The sequence below is a fragment of the Platichthys flesus genome, chromosome 20 (genome assembly GCF_949316205.1).
Source record: "Platichthys flesus chromosome 20, fPlaFle2.1, whole genome shotgun sequence".
In the NCBI taxonomy this organism is placed as follows: domain Eukaryota; kingdom Metazoa; phylum Chordata; class Actinopteri; order Pleuronectiformes; family Pleuronectidae; genus Platichthys; species Platichthys flesus.
Window position 1 is genome coordinate 7,982,224 of NC_084964.1, and position 15,198 is coordinate 7,997,421.

The window sequence follows — 15,198 nt, forward strand, 5'->3', positions numbered from 1 at the left end:
TTTTCCCCTTAACATGATTTTCAGACAAAAAGACCTCAGAGATAGTTTCCTCTGGTGCCAGAGTAAGACTTTCTTACACAAACAGAAAATTTTGTTGATAACAGCAGATACCATTAGCAGAGTCACCAGGGAAAACCCAGAGGGCTGGGTTCCTTTCTCTTTAATTTGCTCGTCTCTTTGGCCACCAGTGTGCACTCGCTGTCAGACCGACAAAAGAACACAGCTGTTTGAGCTTGGATTGAAATACTCAGGGTCATTAAGGACTCATCACTGCCATTTGATACTGCTGCACTCCTGAGTGCTGTGAATGGGTCGGTGACTTGTCATTGTTTTTTGGCTTCAGCAGTTTGGTAACTTGATGAAAACACAGCGAACTTTAAATTTATGAATCTTTGATGGATGGACACTAAAGCTACATTCAGAAACATACTGAACTTCAGATAATATCTTGAAATAGTCTGGAGTGGCTGTATGTAGTGCAATATCTGTCCTAGTCACTTCCTGTGGACAGTGGAGTTTCCAATGCCAGCCTCTCATGACAGCCCCCCTATAGTACAAACTCTGGAAAATGTCTAAGTGAGCCCACAGAGAATACGGCAAGAGATTATCATGCGGTTTCTCCGCAAGTGAGTGGGCCAGAGATGATGTTTCAAACACCCGGCAGACGCAAAACCGAAACAATTAAATAAAACAAATTAAACGATGTTACCACATGATTAGAAAACCCAACAAAGATGTCAACTTGGAAAGACAACAAGATTTGAGAGCTTTTAGTGATAAGGGCTAATGTCTATGTACTGAAATACATAATAAAATAATGAACATGATCTCAGAATGAATACCCCGCTGGTGGGTTCTGTATTATTTTGTTTTTGTGAACAACACCGAGACATCATCTCTTGCTGCGTTGTTCATATATGAAAGGCAAACTCTGGAGAAACTCTTTCTTAGATGCATAATCAAGTATTATGTGCAACTAAAATATAAGGTTTATATAAGCTGCTCATTTGACAAAAACTAGAAACCTGTGGCCCCATTAAAGGCTGATGTCATTTCGGTCATTCACAGCCAGGCTTACATTTGATGTAAGATAAATAAACAGAGAGAGGGCAGGAAGAGGAGTCCAATAAAACCCCACAAATCAAACTGGAGGAAAACACTGCAGGAACACACACATGTATTATCAAAAAGTCTTTCTTTGAACAAGGCCAAGAAAACCTTCTCTCTCTCTCAGACACTCTCTTCCTCTTCATTTCTCTTTTGCTCTGTCTTAACTTCCAGTCTGTTGTTGCAGGACTGAAATGGAAACCAGCCGTAAAGGAGCAAACAAATGTGGGCTTCAGCTATAACTAGGGCAGGAGGTTGGGGGGGATTTGTTACAATAAAAATGAATTTCAGATGTTGGAGTTATGTAACGTGTGTTACAAAGCCGTCACCACAGGGAGCAGGGAACACCCCTTTCCAGCACGGGCACACTGTTTTCCTCTCTCTGTCTCAGACTTTACTCCTCTCTGAAAATCTCATTTGCTGAGCATGACCTCAACTCCCCTTCTCCTTCAGTCTAGTCTGTTTTAAAGTGAAGCTTCATCTTACCAGATGCTAACAGCTGCCAGCTGGCCGGTGCTTCCTTCTTTCATTCAACACTTCTGCCTTAGATGCCCCTCTCTCCTTCATCGGGGAACAATCAGACCTCAGTTGGACTTTTTATTGACCAGATGTGACACAGTGGTGGGTGTGACTGCAGGTCGGTCAACAAAGACCCTTTGACCATGCATGTATGATGGCTTTTAAATGGCCTCACCTCTAAATTAACCAGCATTCAGATGGCTTCTTTGAGCTTTCTACAATTATTGAACTTCTTTAGTGAATAATTCAATATGAATACAGACATCTATCTTGTAAGCATCACATTTTTACTGACTATAGGCTAGTCTTCACTAATGGGTATATTTTTTTAATGAATATTTTTCCCTCTTTTTTTTAAATTAAAGTCTTCGTCCACACGACTTTCGTATTACGAATATTTTGGCCAATACGAGAGCAGAATTATTTTTTACAAGGGATTAAACAAACAGGCCCGGCCAGTAGGTACTGATCAAAGATCCATCAAATATCAGAGAAGAACAGTTGTGCCTATAGATGACAGTAATGTGGTGCAGTAATTATAAATGTAGCTGCAAACTTGTGATGAGTCCTACCAGTGGTAAGCAAACATAGAGCACCAGGGATCTAGCCACCATTTTTGTTTCTGGGCGTATAGGTGTGTATAACCTTCTTGATGTAGGTAATAAAGTTATGAGCAGCAGATATTTCTAACACACCTTCAAATGGGTCCAGCAGAATTGGAGAGAAGGACGAAAAAGAAAGAAAAGATACATTTCCTTACCACTTGGGTGTTTAATAGTTTGAACTGTCGATGGCTCTAAAAATTATGATAACATTGGACCAACAAGCAGTCAGATGATCATATATGTTGAAAACAAATCGTAAGAGGGAATAAAAAATTCTGTTGTGAATATCAATTATAATTTAAAGACCGACCTTGAGCTACCTGACCTGCTCAACTTGTTGTTATCAAGGTCTCCCAGAGCAGTGACCGATTATTAGCTGCATTGTGGGTTCCAGATAAACTTGTATCTCCTGTAATTACACATAACCGTTGGCTTGGTGGTTCAGTGGGTAGTACTACAACTTCCCACCTCAGTCCAAACACATGCAGACTGGGGTTAGGTTAATTGGAGGTAGGTGTGTATGAAATTGTGAATGGTTGTTTGTCTTTGTTTGTTGGCCCTGTGTTACGCTGGCAGTATGCTCCTTTAAATTAGTAAAACAAAGTTGACTCTTCGCTCACTTTGAAGGCGGGGAGCCATGTTATCTGCTGAAAAGAGAATTATTATTCCTCTCCGGAATGCAGCTAAAGAGTGTTGGTCATGTAGGGAAAATGCATCCAGTTTTTCTCCCTCACTGTGAGCTAAACACTCATCAAAATCACGACTATTGCTGTCCTGGCTCCTAAATGGTAGAATGAGCTCCCCATAGACATCCGGACAGCAGAAAGCTTACACATCTTCCGCCGCAACCTAAAAACACACCTCTTCCGACTATACCTTGAGTAAAATTTCAAACCTTACAATTTAGTAGCACTTAAATGGCACTTACTTTGTAGTTTTGCATTTTTTGAAGAAATTGCACTTTGTTGATTCTTGTTGTTCTGGGTTTGTACCCTCGGTGTTGAATGCACTTATTGTAGGTCGCTTCGGATAAAAGCATCAGCTAAATGAAATGTAATGTAACTATTGCTTCTTCTGCAAACACATGAAGTGTTGGCTTACAAGCTCCTGGCAGTGAGTTTACATCTTCCAGGACAAACTCTCTGTGTTTGTGCTCTTCCAGTACAAACACAGTAAGTGATTAAGTGCAGGATTGCTATTGCAGCATTTACATCAAGGTTTTTTGCCAGATTCCACTTCTGTTCCTAATGAGTAAACACACAGCTGCCATACAGCTGTCAGTCTCCTCAGTGTGAGCACCTCTGTTCAGATAGCATTAACAAGACTCCTCAGGCTATGCCTCTTTACGGTTCAGAAATGTCTCTGGATCAACACAAAAACAACCTGGGCCTGATGTCAGTGTTGAGACACAGCCAAATTCAAACAGTGCTGGTAAATTCCATAGCAGAGCGATTGTGAGGGACCAGGAAGTTAAGGAAAAAAACACCTTAAGTTTTCACTCCTGGAATGTTAATCGCTGGTATGACCTGTGAGACCGACATTTAGTCTGGCTGGTTGCTCAACAGGTCCTGTTTTGTTTTGGTTATCCTGTATACAGAATTAAGTACAAAGTTTGTTTATTTTAGTGTCGGAAATATCTTGTTAAAGCAAAAAGACGCCTAATATCTCAAACAACAATTCCAACTTTCTGCTTGACAAAATTGATTGACTATATAACAATAGATTTGAATTGTTACCATACTATCTCAATTCTGCTGCAAACTCGCAGGAGAGTAAGTAAAGAGGAGACATTGATAAACGTCCTTAAATTTCATAGTCACATTGTGATAGAATATTTTATTTGGTTCCATGATCTAAATATAGCATGGAAGAGGCGCAACCATAAATACAGAACTTCATGGTCAACATGTTGAATACATTTTCCTCACTCGCTCCTCGTGTGACTTGCCTGGTCTTGTTTGTTGGTGGTGACTGGGGAGGTTTGCAGAACTGCTTATTTTTGCTTAGAGGTTAATGGAATGCAGGGGGGTAATTGTTTTGGGCTGGTCTGAAGAACACGCTCTGTGCAAAGAAGGTCATGATGTTCCACGACCAGGTAGAAAATGAAAAACATTTTGGCTGTAGACAGTTTATCTCCCCAACTTAAGCTGTGTGAAGACAAACAAAGCACCAGTGGGAGGACTTTGGTGTTTTTTTGCAGCTGTTTAATTGTGGTGCTGATGTTTGGAATGCAACAGCAACTAGTAGTGAACTCGGAGGGTTAATATACTGAATAACACTATATTAATGTCCATTATCTCCTAAATAATGACATGCTCTAATTGAAGAAGCACTCTGGCACAGGGAGCCAGTGTTAAACATTTGGACCCATACTCAGAGTTAGAACACTGTCTTGTCTTCAGCTTTTCATCTGGGGATGTGGTTGATAGTATTTGTATTCCTCTGCAGCAGCAGCAGCGACATCCATTGGCCAGAGCCCTTGTGTTTTCAGGTTATCCAGCCATGTTTGTGAACATGATATCTGAAGAGTGCCTTGAGGGACTTTCTTCAAATTAGGGACAAAAGTTCCATTGCACTCAAGACTAAGCTTTTGATGGTCCAAGGTCACTGTGATCTCACACATTCATTTTTTGCCTCATAAACCCCTTACATAAACAATGCCATGAGAGAATCCTTAAAAGATTGGTTAAAATGTTCGCTTAGCCAAAATGATCTAACTGTTAGATATGGGTGGACAGAGGTCAAGGTCACTGTGGTCTCACAAAACATGTTTTTGGCTTCCTGAACATGATGCCTGCAGGGGATTTCTTCAAATTTGGACCAGTTGTTACTTGGACTCAAAGATTAGCTGATTAGATTCCAGTGGTCAACGGTCATCGTGACCTCATATCTGTCTGGAAAAAATGTATGTACACTTAAACAGCACTGGTTTTTGGAGGCATACGACCATAGGGCGGTTAATGTTGTTCAGTTTTGAGGCCTTCTCTCAATCTTCAAATGAACTACCAATGTATTTAGTAAAGACACAAATAAACATGAATCAATACAGAAACTTTATTTCATACAGACGTTGATGACATTGATCAAAACTTGCTGGGATGGAGCCCCATGAGAGGCAGACCCCCTTGGGGTGTCTTAGATGAGCCTTCAACACCGGTGACGGGGCGTGGGAGAATCCCAAGCAATGACAGAAGAGAGAAACAGCATATTTAAGATGTCTTCTTGCCTGAACATTTGTAGAATCTCTTTCAATGTTGTTTTTGTATGTTTATTTGTGTGTTGCCTTTGTGTTTGCCTATACACCTCAATCGTGGTTTGGATGCCACTTAAAAAGAAACAACCACTTTTTTTTTGCTGTTTATCTTCCTGGTGGTCATAATGACCAACTGGAAGCAGTGGGGGAGTTTTCCATTCATTTACACACCCACAGGAAGTCTCTGAGTCACTATTCCAGCAAGATCTTCATGCTGTAATTGTATCCTGTCTGCTTGCAGAAAAAGAAGTGTTTTTCTTTATTTTTTATTCCCAAGAATATTTTTCAGTGACGTATAAGGCAAGACTCTGATTAGGATGTCCAAGGTCAAATAGCTTCACTGGAATTTTCTCAAAGCCAGAACTATGATAACTTGTCTTACAAAAGGTTCAAATTACCACTGAATCTAATGGTTGTGATTACATTACTATATCACTGTACATAAACAGCATGTAAAAGCATCCTACTGGTGGTGTACATGTAAATATTGGCAGGCCTCCAGGCAATGAGGCCTGCTGGGACATTTTGGCAGGTTCTCACAAAGTCAGTTTGGTTTGGGTTAGAATTAGATTTAGATTTTTAGCTTAGTTGTGATGTTTGAGGAGAGTGTGTTGTCATCTTTGTTTCCTGTCCAGACTGTGACACATAACAGCATGTGGACTTTAATCATACACTTGTAACAGACAGTTATTGTAGAAACCAGCCACTGTTTGTTCAAGGTGTTGCCTGTGTTTTCAGGTGTGTCACCTGCGGAGCAATGTGCGGGTTGACCACGATGTCGGACTGTGTGCAGTGAGTGTCTAATGTGATATTAATGCGCAGGTCATTGTTTTATAATAAGTCGACTGCTCTCTGTGCTGTAAGTATAGCGGAGGAGAAAAGTATGAAAGCCATGCATCTCCCTTTTGTGTCATGCCTCATAAAACATTGATTTAGTCCAAGGCATTGGGGCTTAAAGCTTGTGTGTCTATGTGTGTGTTCGCGGTGCCACGATGTGTGTGCCTCAAAGTAACCTTACCCGATTGCACAGGTGATACCAAGCTGAATATAGCCCCCTTATAGCCAGCTGGCCCTTCTATTTAAAACAGTAGAGAAAGGAGGGGTGGGGGGTGGGGGGGTTGGCGTATACCATCAGCATTCTGCAGGAGTCAGTTGGAACGGTGGCAACTGGGCGGTGAACCAATCCAGAGTTTTTTAACACGGTCAAAATACAACTGCTTTGGTTCTCGGTTTGCACCAGGCCTATACCTCTCATCTTTTTTCTTAAAACATAATTCCGGCGTCCCTTTGTGAGTAAGCTGCCTTTCCTGAAGGACAGACTGCTCCAAGAAAATTGTTTTAGAATTGCAGCGGTGATTGGACATCAATCAATCACTTTTTAAAAGCCATGTGATTCATCCCAGTATCGGATTCACTCAAGCATCTTTGACAAAGGTCGATTATGTCCTATGAGGTCATCGCTGAAAACCGTTACTGCCGCTTCTACTCATGCCATAAAACCTGCTCATAGATTGACTGAGTCACCATTCGAGAGAGCGAGCCTGGGTATTTAGAGGAGCTCAGAAAGTGTTAAAGAACAGATTTTTGTCGCTGATGGTGTTTTGTTTGTGTGCATGTATTTCACAGGGAGGAGGTTTGCATGTTGCAGCCCCCTCCCCTCAGCCTGTAACTGTGAATGAATAGCAACAGCTGAGCAGGAGAACTTTATCGGCCACACTCCCTGCTCATGCGTGTGTGTGTGTGTGTGCGCGTTTGTGTGTGTGTAAGATTCAGGAGGAGCTGCAACCAGAGCAGTCTCTCTGGGAACTCTCTCTCTCTCTCTCTCTCTTTCTCTGCCGAGATCACTGCCGTCCTCTCTCCCTCCCCTGCTCGCTGCTTTTCAGTTTCCTCCCCTCTCGTCTCCCTTGGTCTTTTCATCCACAACTCGTCCCGTGGATTTCTTCACCCTCCCCTCCCCTTGTCTCTCTGGGCAACCTTCGCAGAGCAGTGCTGTCGTGACTTGCCGTCTGCCACTGCAAGGGAAAGAGAGAGCAGGAGGAAGAAGAGAAAGAAGGAGAAACTGAGACAGACCAATCGATTACTCTGGTACTGAGGAGGCTGAGAGAGACACTAGAGGAGAGGAGGTTGCAGTGTTTTTCCTGCTCGTTCTGGATGTATGGGAGTCTTCTCCGGCACTTGATCCACATTCTTCCCTTTGAGAGAGAGGACATCGAATTGAAGGGACAGCTGGTGCTGTTTGGAGACACCACTCTTCTTTCCCTCCCTGCCTTCAGCCTAATTTGCCAACATTTGGGACTTCGGAGGAGGACCCCCCTTTTGCGCGAAAGGTTCAATGTTTACCAAAAATAACAGATCTCCATTCTGAATGATAATGCTGGACATCAACAACTGCCTGTCCTTTGAACTCTCCCCACCGGGCTCTCCTCCAATGGGAGATGACGTGGACATGGAGAAGGCAGGACTGAAGATGGATCATGACCGACATGTCTATCACAGCTTGAAAGAAGGTGGGCGATCGGGATATGCTCACAAGTTAACTGGTATGACACGTGTTTATGTGCCTCTGCAGGTTCATGTCAGTACTTCATGACTTCATATAAATAGTTAATGGGGGTGTGCTAAAGATAAAAGATTCGGTTCATTGTAAGAAGGAAGGAAGTTAGTGGTTATATGGTCTCCCTGATAAAGCTTCTCTGCGTTAAATTAAAGAAGTGTGGGGGACTACAAGAGGAAATAACTTTAACCTGTCATGTTAAAGTCACATCGCCTGTTCCAGGATTAAGGTCCTCTGTGGAGTTTTCTTAGAAACACATATTAATGTTTATATTCAGTGTTGCTGCTGGCAGTCATTGTCCTCTTCACACTTTTTGTGTTGGTTCACATGCTGTATTACGTTAAGCTCTAGAGCAATCTGTAGGTCAGTGGAACACAGCATGAGAAACATCCACCAAGACTGTAAACACGTGTGTGTGAATGCATGTGGCAGATAACAAACAAAAGAAAATCCCTTATCAAAATATTTATCTTGACCATGGGGGGTCAATAGCAATATAATGTCCTTTTTTGTACGTCAGATTGGAAGCTTTTCATAGTTTTAGTATTTGAAAAATAGGCTTTATGATGTTGGGACTCATTCTGAGATTTAGATGTGAGAAGTAAAACTTGCACAAACATCTTGTTCTGTAGAAACGGAAAATTATGGCAGCCAATAGTAACATAATATATAAACAGTCAGGGTGACAATCGAATGAGCTTAAGATTGTTTATAACCAACTTTACAAGAGTCCCAGAGATGACTGACTGCACGTGAAACAAACAGGATTCCTGGGAGGTTACACTAATGGAAGAAGGAGGAGGTTGAGTACAACGAAAAGGTTAATAGAAAACATGCACTGTCACTTCCTACATGACACTACAGCTGACCACACTTGCTTTTATTCCTACCTGCCAACCTTTTCTTAAGTATTCAAAGGTCTGTATCAAGTCTAGAGCAAGTGTGAGTGACATGAACCACTTTAAGCCATGGAAGCTTTGGGAGTCAGACCTTTGTTCCTTGAACTTTTAAGATAATTAGTATTTGCTCCGATCCTCCTCGTCATCCGTCTTCCCAGAGCAGTGTGGCAGTGCGGAGGCAGCGGGAGCGAGTCCAAGGAGTGAATGGCTTTAACCTTGTATTGTTCCTGCCCTCTAGCCACTTTCCATTCTCGCTGCTGCATGAAACCTTCCAGGCTCGGCGTACACCTCTCTTCTCAACCGAGGCAATCAAACAAGACGACTATGCAAATGATGATCTAATGCAGGAAAACATTAACAGGCTTTCCAAATACAACTATACCATGTTTAATATCCTTTCTAAGAATCTGTGAGACTGGTGTTTGTGGGTTGGCAGCTGGGTATGCATCAGTGAATGCGTCAGTGTAGTATCAGATATGTTTCTGTCCCCATGAACCCACTTCCTCATCCAGTTCGGGCTTGTAACATTCTCCCTTCATGCGTGTTGCTATGGTGGGTGTGTGTTAGCTTAGCTATGCCAAGCACGGGGTGGGGGGGGGTCTTCGGGGACGGTGACAACGTCAGACATGTTAAATCAGATCTAACGACACATGAGCGCAGCAGGATTAGCCCAGTTGGCCAACAAGAACCTGGCTCTGCTTCAGTTAGCTCCTCATTCTCCTGACGCCGCATTAACCTTAAATCCAAAACCGCTTTCAGGAGAGTGTAATGTATGTGACCTCTGGATCAGTATAAGAAATCCCTGACAGCCACGGTGCACTGCTGTTAGCTCTGGGAACTGCAGAAGTTAAAATATGGAAAGTTTTATTTTATTTGTCTCAATATACAAACCACTATCACAAAACTTTTTACTGTGTGAATGAGTTATTTTATTTTTTACCTCCACCAAGAATATAATTTCTTCACCGCTGTGTGTTGGTTGGTTTGCTTGTCTATTTGTCATCAGGAATCACAAAAATTACTGGACCGATTTACACCGAACTCGGTAGAGGGATTGAACTGGTTTGATAGGAATAAAGGAATTCTTTTTAATTTTCTATAACTTGGATAAGGCTCTTTTAGACAATCTCGCGAATGCTACATTTGCATCGTCACCCATATTACAACTATTGACGTTATTAAGAATAAGATATTTTGCTTATGGTGTTAGCATCATCTGCAAATAGACTACTCCTTTCATATTCCAGTTTACACGTTACAAATCACGAAGTTCACTACTCCATTGCATCCTGCCAGTTAAAAAACCCCAACGTTAAATAGTTGAATGGACGAAGCTACTGTATACAATTTTTGGATGCTTTCTTTCTAATTTTGCTAAAGCTACAACTCCCTTCTATTTTGTATCTATTCTTGTTGACAGCCAGGGCATTTGTCGTCATGCAAGTAACTACCATTTGTCAACGTCGCCAAATGCTGCGATAACTCCAATAGGACGTTGTAATACAATTAAGGTAACATAATGAGACTAAGGTCAGAATACCTCATGCCTTCATTTATTAATTACTTATGTATGACCTTATTAGAGTTAAGATAATCAGAAATAGTGTATATATGACAGTGACTTATTTGGGCTATTAGCTTAATGGGGTCAATATCAAAATGTTGGTGTCCATGTAAACGTAGTCAGTGTCTCAGGAAATTACCTACGAATCTTGAAGTAGGTAATTAACGTGTTGAGATCTGTGAGTTTTTTGGTGCAGGTTATCAGACCACTTACTTTTTTCATTTATATCTTGGTTATAAGAGCTAGACAGATGTGCAGGGTAGCTTGGCCTTTGCATAAGTAGGCTCTCTACTGAGAATGACATTCTAGTGTAGTCTTCCAGCCATTATCCATACCGCTTATCCTTTGAGGGTCACAGGGGCAGCTGACATTGGTTGGGAGGTGGGATACACCCTGTGGGTACACCCTGAACATCTCCCCAGCGTTTTGCAGGGCCAACATACAGAGAAAACCATTCACCCTCAGATTCATACCTTTGGTCAAATTCGAGTTGCCAATTAACCTAAACCCAATCTGCATGTCCTTGGACTGTTGGAGGAAGCCAGGGTACCTGGAGAAAACCCACACAGACATGGGAAGAGCATGCATCTCCACATAGAGAGGCTCTGTCCAAACCAGGATTCGTACCAGAACCTTTAGTGTAGTATTCATCAGGTGAAATATCAAGATTTGCATGCTTTTCTTTAATGCATAATAAAGAATTGAACATTTTTGTATGGCTGAGAAGACATTAAAGATAAATGAGCAATTGGAAATAAAAGGTTGATAGGTGAAGGCCAATTTAACACCCCGATCTCTAAATAAAGACATGAAGTGTGATATAATTCTGACACTGGAGCTGTGAACCCACAGGAACCCAGTATGTTTCTCTCGAGCTCTTTCTAACTTTACTTCCCTGTGACTTTCACTGGCACGCTGTCTGGCAGCAGATTGATACGGTGGTTTGAGATGCCGTCTTGAAACCAAAAGATTACAGGCTTGACAGAGTGAGCATAACGATTGTTGTTCCCTCTGCTCGATCTAAAAGCTCTAAACGCAGCCGTCTCTGCTCTCTTGTGTGCCTCTTTCCCTCTGTGTTCCTTCACTCTGACTTTTTATGACTGCAGAGGCCAGTTTAGGCTGTGGCCTAGTATCCTAATAAAACCTGCCCTGCCTTTTCATCCTTTTGCTTAAATTAACCAAAAATGGCCTTTAAACCTCATTTAAGCTCCATAGTGTGTCCTGGTCTCTGAAAGACAAAGAATGTGTCATATTTAATCTAAATCTGTTTCAGCTTTTTGCAAATACACACAACTTTTGACTAGATTTACACGCACATGTGGAAGCAACATGTGACATTACTGTAATAGACGAACTTGAGCATTTAATTCAAGTTTTATTATTATAAGTTATATACAATTTTTGTATCTTTTAAATTTCTATACTGTCTGGGTATTTCAGTAATTCACAAATAGTAAAATGTCTGTTCTAGATTCATTTGTATAGTGATACCAACTAAAGGCTATCATAGGATCTACAATTCGAACACAAGAACACCAGTTCTGCATTTTAATATTTATTAACTTTTTTGTTTCCACTCCCTTGAATCTTATTTTTTAACAACTTGGTAGTTTTACTGGCTTCATCATATGGTTTGGTTTCCCCACATCAGCCCACGGCTTTGACACCTGTGCAGCTGTTCACACCGTTAGTAGCATGCACGAGGTATCACTACCGGACTAATGCAATTTTCTTTCCACTCAAACCACTGAGAAGATGGACTCAGTCATGGCCGACACGTGATAATTTTTAACTGATGCCTAAAAAGCCATTAGAGGCCGATGTCGCCACTAAACAGCCAATACTTGTGCTTCCAGTTCACTTACTTTAAGAGAGGAGGAATAAAGAGAGGAGTGTGAACGAGAGTGCAGGGCAGAATAAACAAGTTAACTGGAGTGTCCTTTGTGCGTGAAAGGAAGGCGCACCGAGAATTGAGGCTGCAGAGAGGGAAGCGTAAGATTCTCTTTCCCAGAATAAACCTCTTCCGTGGAAGGGCCAAGTGGCGTGGCGTCCTATCCTTCACTATGCCATGGCACGGTCAGCATATCTGTGTGTGTGTGTGTCTTTGCATGTGTGTGAGGGGTTTCAGGCAACACTTGAGTGTATGTCCTCGTGCTTGGCAGAGAGGGAAAATGAATCTCTTAGCCGCCGCACACATTGAACATATACATGAGCTCATCGGGCCCTGTTTAGTTCTCTGTGTTTACACCACTGAATGTGAACTGACATGTTATTGCTTCCAGAGGGGACTCTAGTTCTAGTCTGATCCCTCAAGATGTAAAGCATACACTTGTAAACATAACAGAGGAGAGCTGGGATCACCAGCGAGGATTTTGGAGCCAATGAATGACATTTACTTGCACAGGCAGTTACATTAATTAATGGGACTTGCTGTGTTGCTGTCCAGGCCTGGAGTGTTTGAAATAACAGAGGGATAAGACAGCAGCAGCTAGGCAGGACGACTAACTGGTTAGCTATCCTGTGAGCACCAGTGATGTCACTTTGTTAGTGGGAAGGAACAGGTGCTGCTTGTCCTCAAAGTAGCAGACGCAATCCTGGCCAGAAATTCTTGGGAAGCCTCGGTGGTGTGTTCCACTTCACACACACACAAACACACATACACAAAAAACTACAGCAAGGACAACTTGTGCGTGTTAACCAGTCACAGCTGAGTGGAGCTGGACTGAAACCTCTGAGTCATCTACAGTATATTTGATGGAGCAACATATTCATTCCTTCCTCTGATTGGATCAATCTCTGCGATCTTAACATAAGGACGGGCAGAAGGTGTGTGTCACATCAACAGGCTGTTTCAGAGGAACTGTGATGCAATACCAGTCAAAATCAACCCCAGATAAACCATCATAGTATAGTTGTGCGCAATGAAGACTTTGTGTGACTGTTTTGCATATTTCTGTCGCAGTCTGTCATCACACCTTGAAGTGTCTGTGTGGTTACTGAAAGGTCAAACTCGCTTCCTTAAAATGTCACTGTGTTGCAAGAAACCGTACCAAGCAGCAGGCTATAAAACACAATGCACTTGCCTGACCCTGCAGCTTTCCACATTTAATTTATTATTCTGGAAAAGTTCATGGCTGTGTCTAAAACATTTTTTATTTCACTGCTCAGTATAATCCTTATTTTTCTATCTTTATTAAAAAGAGCACGATCGTTTAGTTTGAGATCAGTACTTGATTGACTTCACGTTACAATTTTGGAACGCTTTCGCTCAAAACCCTGTTCTTGCGCTTAGATTTGCTTTGCTTGTGTTTAAAATGTGCGACTGCTCTCTGATATTTTTTGCTTCTTCAGCTTCAAATCTTCTCCTCGCAGCCACACTGCTTGTTAAATATCCGCCCGACGGCACTCTAGAAGAAGTGGGGCAATTTCATGTGTCAACACTACATCTTGTATTCTAATGGTAATTTATCTGGTTGTCTTAAGATAAGCACAAACAGTGGTTATTTTAGTGTGAGTATGTTTTTGAGTGAAAGAATTTACAAAATCTGACAAAATCGATAAGTCCTTTTAAACGGATAGACCAAGATCTTAAATAAAGATAGTGGAAAAAAACTCTGTGGTTTTTGATTTAAAATTCAATGTTTGTGATGAGGCTAGTAACAGAAATAGAATTCAGCTCAGGAGATTATATTTAAAATGTGTTCAACTTTAAAAAGTATAAAGATGAGAATGACAACAAATAAAGTATAGTGTTTGCTAAAGGGTGAAACATGCTCTTTGTGTTTATCCTCGTGTTCCTCAAAACTCTCTTCTAGTCTGTTATGTAAGCACTTCCTGTTTTGAAATGACGGCGCAATCGAACCCTATGCTCTTTTTTGGGGGGGTGGACTGGGACTGATTTAGTTTCAGTCTCAATATTTTTTGTTCTTTACACCATTTTGATGGTTTCATTACTTTAGTGGCTGTTCCTGCTTGGTGTCCCTCTTTGATGAATGGTGACTTTTCCTTTCACACACAACTTTGCATAGAAAAAAATGAAAAAATTGAGTAACAGGAAGTTTGTAGCACTCCGCCTCCTCTGTAGCTTAAAAAAAATAAGCAAGCGAGAAGGGGGAAATGGGCGGTTGAATTGGGTGCCAGCAAGAGCAGGTCCTCTTCATGTCAGTCCAAATGCATCTTGGTTCCGCCTCCTGAGTTTACGCATACAAACGTTGCAGATGGACTTGTGCTCAGTGGACAATAAGGGAAAATAAGGACGCTTTAAGAGCTCAGAGCTCCATCGCTGCAGTGCTGTTGCTCTCATGGGCCATCACTGACTCTCTTTTCTCCTCTGTCTCCCCCTCACCTCCTCTGTTTCAATGCAGTCCTCCAGCTCAAACTCCAGCAGAGACGAACACGTGAGGAACTGGTCAGCCAAGGGATCATGCCACGTAAGTGTCTTTAGTGAGTGTATCAAAATGTGCCGTGTTGTGCAACTTCCGTAATGTATCCTCATTGTGGTTAGTTCCATATGATATACATACATATGGAATCATTTTACATCAGCAGTCAGTGATGCTCATGGTCTATAACAGAACAACAATGAAACACTTCTTGTGATGCTTCATAGATCCCTGATTAGGGCAGTGTGTCTTTGTCTTTCAGTGGAGGTCACAGAGTTTCCTTCTCCAGCATCAGACTGTATGCCAAAGCCTGTC

General features: G+C 41.8%; 1 protein-coding gene across 5 annotated transcripts in view; it reads left to right on the forward strand.

Moving 5' to 3' along the window:
* The window catches only part of mrtfab (myocardin related transcription factor Ab), a 43,817-nt gene that overhangs the window by 13,867 nt on the left and 14,752 nt on the right, over window positions 1–15,198 (forward strand). For 2 of the 5 annotated variants that reach the window (XM_062413814.1, XM_062413816.1), the window contains one exon: window positions 14,866–14,931. In XM_062413814.1, the coding sequence (XP_062269798.1) occupies window positions 14,866–14,931 (66 nt within the window). Of the gene's footprint in view, window positions 1–7,336; window positions 8,025–14,865; window positions 14,932–15,198 lie in introns of those variants that run through there. The other 3 variants (XM_062413812.1, XM_062413813.1, XM_062413815.1) reach the window with 3 other exon arrangements.